The sequence below is a fragment of the Ischnura elegans genome, chromosome X, assembly GCF_921293095.1.
Source record: "Ischnura elegans chromosome X, ioIscEleg1.1, whole genome shotgun sequence".
In the NCBI taxonomy this organism is placed as follows: Eukaryota; Metazoa; Arthropoda; class Insecta; order Odonata; family Coenagrionidae; genus Ischnura; species Ischnura elegans.
In genome coordinates this window covers 7539474-7549694 of record NC_060259.1, presented here as the reverse complement: position 1 = coordinate 7549694, position 10221 = coordinate 7539474, and the positions used below count along the sequence as shown (strand labels likewise).

The 10221-nt window shown below is 38.2% G+C and overlaps 2 protein-coding genes and 1 long non-coding RNA gene across 3 annotated transcripts; 1 reads left to right on the top strand and 2 right to left on the bottom strand.

The window, feature by feature from the left end:
- Positions 1-2484: 2484 nt before the first annotated feature.
- Positions 2485-3322, bottom strand: LOC124170811. The gene is made up of 3 exons (XM_046549784.1): positions 3229-3322; positions 2872-3079; positions 2485-2799 (listed from the first exon to the last, which is right to left on the bottom strand). The coding sequence occupies exons 1-3, from the start codon at positions 3273-3275 to the stop codon at positions 2485-2487; spliced, it is 570 nt and encodes a 189-aa protein (XP_046405740.1). The 5' UTR covers positions 3276-3322.
- Positions 3323-3694: 372 nt separating this feature from the next.
- On the bottom strand, positions 3695-5832 carry LOC124170810. The gene is made up of 3 exons (XM_046549782.1): positions 5720-5832; positions 4947-5561; positions 3695-4832 (listed from the first exon to the last, which is right to left on the bottom strand). The coding sequence occupies exons 1-3, from the start codon at positions 5825-5827 to the stop codon at positions 4683-4685; spliced, it is 873 nt and encodes a 290-aa protein (XP_046405738.1). The 5' UTR covers positions 5828-5832; the 3' UTR covers positions 3695-4682.
- A 1348-nt stretch (positions 5833-7180) lies between these two features.
- On the top strand, positions 7181-9772 carry LOC124170813. Its single transcript, XR_006867590.1, has 2 exons — positions 7181-7377; positions 9551-9772. It is a non-coding gene; the product is annotated as an uncharacterized LOC124170813 (long non-coding RNA).
- Positions 9773-10221: the final 449 nt, after the last annotated feature.

Sequence of the window (10221 nt, the reverse complement as noted above, 5' to 3'; positions counted from 1 at the left end):
ATACGCAGAAATGAAGTTATTATTGCAACTTTGCCATCTTCCTGTGGAGGCGTGCCTTCTCCTGATTAACATTATCGGCCTTGTTAGCTGCTTTACATGCAAAGTGCATTCTAGTAAAAGCAAAGAATCGCACTATGGCTCCAGTGAAAGAATGGCAATGCTGTGGACAACCTACTAGCGGTAATGCATCAATATCATCCACGGCTGCCAAGACATCGAAAAGTGTGTCCACACTTAGTGGGCTTGAGGAAAGCACCTGGACAGTCTTCATTTCTAGAACACTTATCAAATCATACAGCCTCTTTGATGAATATGATAAGTGTCCCCTGTTAACATAATGGAGGAAGGCCTTACAACCCTCACCATCAGGAGCACCTTCATGGTGCACACTCTTTCGACAATCTTCACATTTTGTAAAACGTTGACATTTCCTTGCTACATACCCAGAGAAGTACCCCAGGACATAGTCTGATGAATGGAGCACATGGTAATTATGGTCATCCTCCATTATTACAGGCATATTTTCTGCCAAGCTCCCCTTATCAACTATATTGTCCATGATGCCACTGAGCTTGTCATGACGATCCCATGAATCATCTATGGCAACCGTTGACACCAGGGTCTTCAACATATCCCCCCCAGATACATTGCTCCCCCTGGGTGGCTTGACCAGTGAATATGTGCTGATGAGCTTGAACATCTGCGCAAACAACACTGAGTCTGGGTGATCATTTGATCCACAAGCAGAGCGCATCATTCCAAAGAATCTCTGCAAAGAATAAATTGGAATTGTCCATATCAATTCATAAACAACTTGATATCACTCCTAAGGATAACTGCAATAGAATATTCATACAAATAACCAAATGCGATCCACATACTTCCAAAGCATCCTGATTTAATCTGGCAGTCATAAGGTACTGAAAACCACATTCTGCCTCCAGAAAGCTGTAAAGCTCTAAAGCCGAACGAATGCTCACTTTAAGGCCTAGGGTAGTGTTCCCCGATAGAAAATAGTACCCATTTTCTAGGGCAGCCTTTTCCCATTCCTCGATGTAAGTAAGGAAATTTAGAAGAGCCTAAGGAACAGATAAGGAAAAAATTACTATTACTCTCCATACCTTGCTGCAAATTAAGGAAGACCAATTACATATTTAACAGGAAGATAGAATTCCCAGGTGTGACATAAGGAAATTATTCAGAAAGGAATACACATTCTACATACAAGATTTCAGGTGTGCCTACTTTTGAAATCTAAGCTTCCAAGCAATTACAACTTATGACTCACATTCCAATTTTCTGATCCCTTCCTCAGTGCACCCAATTGAGTCCGTGAGTTGAGAGACTGAATAAGGACCTGAAAACGCTGAATTATTTTTATTGAAGCGTCACAGTCCTCCAAACCATCATGCCGACCTTTGTAGACCTGCATTGCCGCTGCAACCTTACCACCGAAGAACTAAGATGAGAGAGATTACATTACCTACGGTTCGATAGACGTATTTCACAGTGTATACAGCACAAGAAGAACCACTATACCTGAAAGGCTCTACGAACATTCATCTTCTGGTATGGTTTCGGGTGTATGTGGTCCATGGTCAAATCAGGGCATGCCTTCAATTGGAATCCACATGGATTACCCAGTTTCACAATCGCCTCCCAGTGCTTAAGTTTGACGATGCCATCAGGTGTCTGCAGAAAGTTATATAAATAAGGAAAAAATTGAAAATTAAGAGACATCAATACAATAGCACAGAAAAAATTGCATCAAAGTTAAGATGCAATGAAAAATTACTAAGTATATAATTTCTATATTTTGAAAATTTCTAATCATAAGTATACAAATACCTACCCAAGTCTCCTCATTTTTCACAAAAAAGTTCCTCACATTCTTTATCAAATGTGGGAAGTCGGACGAGAACCACAGTCTCCTCAATGCATTCACTGGATGAATGCAGCTGGCATTTTTGGCATCTATACCAAAGTGCCTCCACATTGTCCGATTCCACTGGGCACCATCTGTCACCACCAAATCAACATGGAGATCAGCCTTCTCCAGAAGAATGATGCACTCCAGTATTAGGTGATGGAGAACGGTGCTTGAGGCACAGCCCTTGCTCAAAAAGCAAGACAGAGCCTGCACCCATCTACCTCTAAATGGCTGGTACATCATTACCAGGGCATGATCTCCACGCTGATTTCTCTGGTGCCTTGGGGTATGGTCTCCTAGATCGGTGAAACCAACTACTTTAAGCTCCCTCCGGTCGAAAGCAACACATTGGGCGAGCTTCATTTCATCGATTAGGAGAGCACCTAGGGAAACAAATGTAGTAAATAAATAGTATTTTTAAGCAGATAGACAGAAAAATGAATCTTCATTTAAACATCATTGTCATACCTCTCTTCTCCACAGACGGAAGAAGTTTCACCTTTTCCTTCAAACACTTGAAGGTTGCCTCCTGGAACCCATAGGCCCCTTTAATTTTAACGACGAAGTAACTGTAACGACGTAGAAAAGTAACGACGAAGGGTCTGTGCACTTGGTAATGCTAATATCCCATGAGACCTGAGGTGCTCATAAGCTTTTGGGCTCTTGATCCTTAACAGTATGCATTCATACACCCAGTTATTAGTATATCGTCTACCTTTCGAATTCACTCGTTTTGAGGACTCAAAACAGGCTGTGATAGCCTCTTGCTGAGCCACAGGTAGACTAGCTACTTCAGCCTCCAAGATGTCGGCAGATTTAGCACTGGTCTGTACTCTCAACTCCTCCATGTGCTTTTTTAAGTCGGAGACCTAGAAATTCATCAGTTAGTAAGTAAAGTGATGAAATGCACCATGCTGAACCAACAGTAAACCATACTATACCTTAGTAGACAGGCGTGCAGCCTTAACTCGACATTTTGTCAAGGCAACTTTTAGGTATTTCTTTTTGGCAAGAAACACCTGCTGCCGTCTTTTTCTGTCACACATTTGCTTCCTGGCCAAATTGCAGTGTAAGCAGAGACTGCTAGGTCCCCTGCCTCTTGCCCTATTTTCCTTCACAGGAACATATCCGGCACACATTGGATATGCCCTACAAAAATGAAAGAGTGGGTCATAATTATAAAAATGTAAAAGCAAAGGGTCTTAAATAAGATGCTGATGCTGTGCAACAAATTACTCATGAAAAAATAATACATAGCATTTCTCTATAAAAAAGTAAGACAACATGCAAATACTTACGCAAACTGTACGACTGCCCTTTGGCGGCAATAATGAGGTAGTGACATGTCAAAAGCAATAGGAAGGAAAGGGGGAACTTTGGCAATGAGGTAGGAAGTAGATTAGAAAGAGAAATGAGTACAACATTGTATTATTTTGAAACTCCTTCTCTCATTTAATGGTAAAAAGATAACAACCACACCACTGTAATCAGGGGCACAGCTAGGAATTAAGGCTGGGGGGGGGGGGGGGTTTAGGTGCAACTAATACCAGGGTGTGTGAGGTTATGCAATACCCACCATGATAGCGGTAGGTTTGATATTGATAAACTGCAGAATTTTAAGATAAACGGTTCAAAATGGTGTGCTTCATGGCTTTCTGAGGGATATTTTATTAATCCTTACACTATTCCATTAATCGGGCAATATCAATCAAGTAAAATGGATAAAACTTAAAAATTTCAGACCCCCAACCCCCCATCGCTGCACTGCTGACTAGAATTAATGCGATACTGCCAAGTGAAAAGGATCACAGTGTAAGTGAAATTCAATGAAACAGATGAAATCGGAATGGCCATGTTAGAGTTGGAGTGGATAAGAAAATGAAATTAATTGTACTCGTTACAATTGGAGTTGCGTGAAGCGATTAAGTACTGTAGATAAACAAAATGGAATTAGGAGTAGGATAGGAGATGGTAGCTAATGACATTTTGGTGGAAATGTGCATCATTGCCAACTTCCTAGCAGATGTAGCAGCCTCGTTATGACACATCGGTTCAACCGTAGCTGGCGAGGGGTAGTGGAACTGCATCTCATAATAAATGGTAAAACTGTGGTAATATCCACGTTTCTTTTTATTTCGAAATTGTATTACAATAAAAAGAAAATTAAGTGGAAAGTACCCAAGTTTTAACATTTATTATATTCACGAATACAATTTCAAAGATATTTGGCACCTAGTGTAACAGAAGCAAGCAAAAACAAGTAAGTAACACAATGGAAGTCAATGAAGGAGCATATTTCCACAATAATTGGCATACTTACTTAAACATCATAATAGTAATGAAGTGAGAGCATGGACATAAAGATATTAATTGAAAAAAAAATTGAAAAGGAAAGTTACTGAGAGCTGTTACCGGTTACTTAACACTCGAAAACAGAGTGACTTTTAGTTAAAATTGCACATGTTGCAATCATAGCGTGAAACAGTCACATGATAAAACAAACGAAATGATGAGACAAATCCGAAAATAGAGTAATGTAAATATGAAATGAAATTCACTATTGGTAATTATCGGAACTATAACTAAGTACGAATTTTTAGAAAATAATTTTGAACACTATTTTTATCCTCCGCGATCCTACTGTCAATGTTGTCGCACTTTGAATCCAGCATATTATATATGATAATATTTCACTCACGGCGTCATCGGCGTCTAGATGAAAATATTCCTTAACTTAACAATAGTGGTACAGTTATAGAAAATACCGAAAATACCTTCGGTCATCACGCACTCCTGTACACAAACGCAGGTTGTCAATGGCACCAATGACCTCCATTACATCTGCATTACTCTTTACTTCCTGGACCTCATTTAGTTGGACCTCCTGACTCTTTAGTATAACCTACAATACGACAAAAAATGATAACAATACGGAATAATCAAGGCATATGATCAGTTCATGTTCGTACATTACAATAAACTTAAGAACGGAACACAAAAAACAGATAAAACATACCTTGTAACTAAGATCCTCCGCAATAACGAGGGTTTTTTCAGTGAGGAAATCCACTCCCACATGAAGGAAAACAACACTGACCCCCACTCGAGCAGATGTCCAGCTCGAATCTGGCAGCTTAAGCGTCGGTAGAGCTTTAACCAAGGCACTCACGCTATACAAATGGGCTGATTTGCTCCCCAACTCGTCCGCAGCAGTACTTAATACTACGTCCGCTAACAAGTGCAGGAAGTTTCCGCAATCCGCCTCCTCTGTAATATTTGCTGGATATGTTACCTCGGCATGCCGCACATCCACTGATGTATTTGGTTCCTCTTCCAAATTCTGCCCTCCAATGCCCTCCTGCCCTAACTTCCTTTCCGCGGGTGGCTTCCTCGTCCTGCTCTCCTTCGACAGGTACTTGGGCAAATTTGGGAAAATCAATGGGACAGCCCCCTCTTTAATGAGCGGAATTCCTCTTTCTATTTTATGGATGGTCCCATCAGGCAATCGTGTTTCGTACCATCGAATTATGTCGTTTGGGCTGAAGTGCAGCTCACGCACACGATCTGTAATCGCCAAAACCTTATCCTTCCGAGGAATAGCCTTCCTCCATTTTTCAAGCTGGGATTCGGACTGAAAAAGAAGTTAAAAGTGAAATATTTCGGTAATTATATGGTTAAATAAAATACAGGGAATTCCCGCCCAAACTTAAGATCATTATAACTTATGACCGCATGGCGGATTGGCGGCATTGCGACCGCAATGGCGGACAATGACCCACGTACACTTACTTTGGCTTTAAACAAACTCCCGTTCTTCACACCCAGAAGTTTATTCTTTCTCTTCGAAGATGAATACCCAGTAGAGCATCCTGGCACACAACAGCTTCTTAAACCCATTGCTTCCTGAATAATCAGTGATTTTGCAAGAGACTCTCACGTTCCTCCCATTAGCGACAATGGCAAAATGGCTGTGACGCAGCCTCTGGTTCGTGGTCGGCGCTGCCATCGGCGGGATTAGGAACCATATTAACTTGCGACGCAAATTTTGGACAAATGACGATCGTAGCGCACGAAGACAATCGTCCTTATACAGGGTTCTTGACATAGGGACTGCCAATCTAGAAGTATATATCTGTGGTTGAAACTACCAGCACTTTTGCCGCTGCCACACGGCTGCCACCAGAGTCCTCTATATTGCCATATAATAACTACGAAGTTGAGTCGTCGCAACCTGCCATGTTTAGTCATATCATTAATGGCGGGCTGTGTTGTTGCATAGGAGGAACGTCGAGTTGGTGCAGTTTTTTCCATTTTTGTAATTGATAAATAAGAGAGATGGGCGGTTCTTCTGCACCAAACTCTTCCATTAGTTGTGGGGATGTGTATCGCGCTTTTGTTTTTCCTTGTAATCCTCAGGTAAGGGCTAAATGGCTACAAATGTGGGGGATGGATGAGTGGCAACCGTAGTCGTCTTCCACTATTTGTGAGGTGAGTTAGAAGATGATGTAATTCAATGTATTGGGTAAGTATTCATATGAAGATCAAGTTCTTACTTAGTTTCGGCTTAATTTGATGAAAGGCTGTGATTTACTTCAAAGATTAATACCTTTGCCAATCAGTTTTACGTTGTACGTAATGTAAACAGAAGAGTGCATAATAATTCCTGCTATTGTTGAGAGTTTTTCATGTATAGGTATAAGGTTATTTGTGTCAATGGTTTTTAAACTTTGATAGTGCCGTAATACTGATATAAGTAACCCGTGCTACATTCAATTGATTAATTTAAACTATAAACTAGAATACGCAACTTATTTACATGATGGAATGTGGTAAGTTGTTATTATTTCGTCACGTGAAAGTTATACTTGTAAATGTCCTTGAAAGTTATACCTGTAACATATAAGTACTTTCACGTTTGAAATATCATGAGGAACTTTACGTGTGATACAATCAATGATACCAGTTTTTATTAAAGACTTACTGAAATCATGTAATATTCATGTCCTTTTTGGAACTATGTTGTTGGTAACGAATGTTTGTAGGCAATTGAACTCGAATCCATGCCGGATTTTACACCTTGTAATTTCATGCGATTTAGAAGCCGCAAAACCTTCCTTGATTAATATTATAGTCAACATACATTACATAATGCATGCACGTAATTATTTAGCCATTTAATCATTATTAAAACATATTCCTGCGAGTTATCTTCGTTTTCCTTGCCACAGGTGCACTTATACGAATCAAAATTTGAATCCACTCTGAAGGAAGGCTGGAAAATATTAAAAGCCCAATGATGTTCCGACGATTTTCGACGTCGCAAATTGTCCTAAGCCTATTACGCCAAAGAGGAGGCGTCTAATATTCGATTGCCGGCTGATAAGGACATGCCACTGGTGTCGCCTGAAGTCTTTTCCTTTGCTAAAGTTGAAGAGCCATCGAGTGTGGTATGTACGTATTAAGGTTGTACTGTTATTCAAACCATTCTTGGCATTTGCTGAGAGAGTGTGTTTATGTTGTTATCAGTGTCAGTGCATTTTGATGAAAGGCATTACTATTGGTGATAACGAAGTATTGTGTCAGCGTTCTATTGGGTTACTGTCTTTCAGTCATCTGGTTGTTGGACTTTGTTTTCTTTTGTTCATCTTGAGTAGCATTTTCAATTCCATCATCCTTTGCTTTCACCAACATACCTTCGCTCAACAGGTAGCACTTTTTAAACACAAGTTTACTTCCCACTTATCTCTTCTTATGATGACTAAATTTTGAAATTATTCAATAGTAGCACTAACGGTTGTCCTGTTTAGATTATTAACCAGCCTGAGAAACAATTACCTATTAGATCTAGGCTGTACAAATATGATTGTACAAGTAATATCGATCCCTTTATAAATGGGTTTATTGGAAATGTTTCTTACAAACAACTGGTGGATTGATAAAGTGATGCCAGGGCATTTATTAGGGAATTGCATCAACAAAGCATTCATGTATCCTTATTGTCCATTCAATAGTTTAGGTTCTCAATTTCAGGCACTGCCTGAAGTATAATTATTAAAATAAAGTGGTAATTAAACATACTCTTTAATTATTGGTTCAAATTTGTACTAATTGTAAGTAAAAAGTGGCAAGCATGCACAAGCAAGTGATATCTCTACTTTCCCTTCATAGCTTCATTGTATTCTTGGGGTCTGTGAACTAATTTACAAATCAAAAACATTGCTGATATTGACAATTCAAATGATGTTGAAACTACCTTCATTTTGTGATACCATATTTGAACTAACTGCGGCTAAAAGTAAAAAAGAAAGAAGACTTTTTAATAATTAATTAAGAGGTACCTAATTGCTATTTTCATTGTTAAAAGTCCTATCTGTTTACTTCTTTATAAGAGAGTACTTAAATGTTATATTAAAATGTGAATTGATACAATTTTTTTGCTTGCAACCAAAATCATTGACCATTGGTTTCTCGATAGTTTTCCTTGGAAAAAAATCATCTGTGTGTTTTGCATAGTCGATGGCTGGATGAATCCAAGGTTTCGTTTCTTGGAGAGGTTTAGTGTTTTTTGAAGACTACATGCAGTCTTAGGAGCTGGAGATATTGAGCATGTCTTTATTTGTGTTTATTCATGTCATAAGCACCTATTACCCTGGGTCATGGTCTTCTAAAATCTGTTGTACATAGTTTGTCTGTTTCTATTATGCCTCATTTTAGTGTATTTAGGTGGTGTAAGTCTTTCTTTCTTATATTCCATATATGTCACATGCACTTGGTATTTTGCTGGGATATGACCACGTATGTATATTTTTAAATGAAGTATTTGTAAACATTCTCATTCATCCATTATATTTTGAGAAATCAGCACAGTTGTTGAAAAATAAGCACACAGTCTTTGCTAATGCTTATCATCTATCAAATAAGGTAGCTTCTCAAATTGACAAGTTTGTTCGAATGTAAGATTGAACTATCCATGCAAGTTCTTTTCTTTCACATTGCCTTTGTTTATATTCTGACAATTTTTCAGTTATACCATTTTTCATTACTTCCATAGCATCCACATTGGTACTTTACATTGAAAAAGTGTTTTCAAAATCCTTCTGGAGTAATTAAATTGAGTCACTGGTTACTCTTATGTTAAGCTGTTTTGGTGGCCCATGACTGTGTCGGATTTGAGAACTACCATCGTGTTTGCTAAATTCATTCTGACACTTTGATATTCAGTATCCTTTCTTGATTAATATACTTTGGATTCAATTATAATTATGCTTCTACTGCATTAAACTTGAGTGTCTTATTCAATAATGTGCTTAAATGTTTCTTCATATCTTGGCTCATCATCTGGGTGCATCAGAGTAACAGGGTGGGCAATATCTTGAATTCAGGTCCTCCTAAATTGAGTGCCTAAGAATATTTTGGTACTAAATTCCACCCTTAATATTGTATGGATGAGTTTTATTTATTTTCTAAGTGGATAGTCCTTTTACCAAGGTATTCTGCAGTACATATATTTTGCATTAAATTTTAGTGCATGTTATGTGAATGCCAGTGATGATTGTTTTATTCTCATATTTTACTCAAGTTCACTCAGTTAATGTCACCAAGATTATTCCTTTGTTCCAGATTCATCGCTGCCTGTTGCATCAGGTTTTTCTGAATTGATGGCTGTATAATGGAACAACTGCTACAACGATAAGATACAATTATTGCATTTCAAGTCCAAATAACCTAAGCAGGAGAAGCATGTGCAGCATTATATTCCCAGCAATCATCTTCTGCATTGGCTTTGTGGTGTCACCTTGTATTTTGCCTAATGAGAGAATATATCAGGAGTAGCAAAATGTATTTTTTTCTTAAATTTTCTAGCTTGTTGTCTGTTTTTCTATATTCATTTTCAAAGGCCAGACTGAATGATATTGAACTTATATATGTTAAAACTGATTCCATGGGTTGTCATCCGGACTATTATTTATAGCAAGTGTTTGATGTTGCTCCACATAGCTAGTTATAACAGAGTCACATCTGTTAGTGTTTACCTGTCCTTGATGTATTTTATTCAAAAGTAATTTTTTAAATGATTACCTCTTAACTACCTATTCCGTTGCTTTAATCTGGTAATTCACATATGTGGGTATATTTTTGTGCTCTTTACATCAAATTTGATGGTGTTTAATAAAAAAGAAGATTAAAATTGGCTGCCTGCTATGGCGTGTGTGATGACGGAACCCAAATTTTTTTACGTTCTTTTTAAATGATAATCCTTTATCTTCCTATTAATCCATACCATATTAATA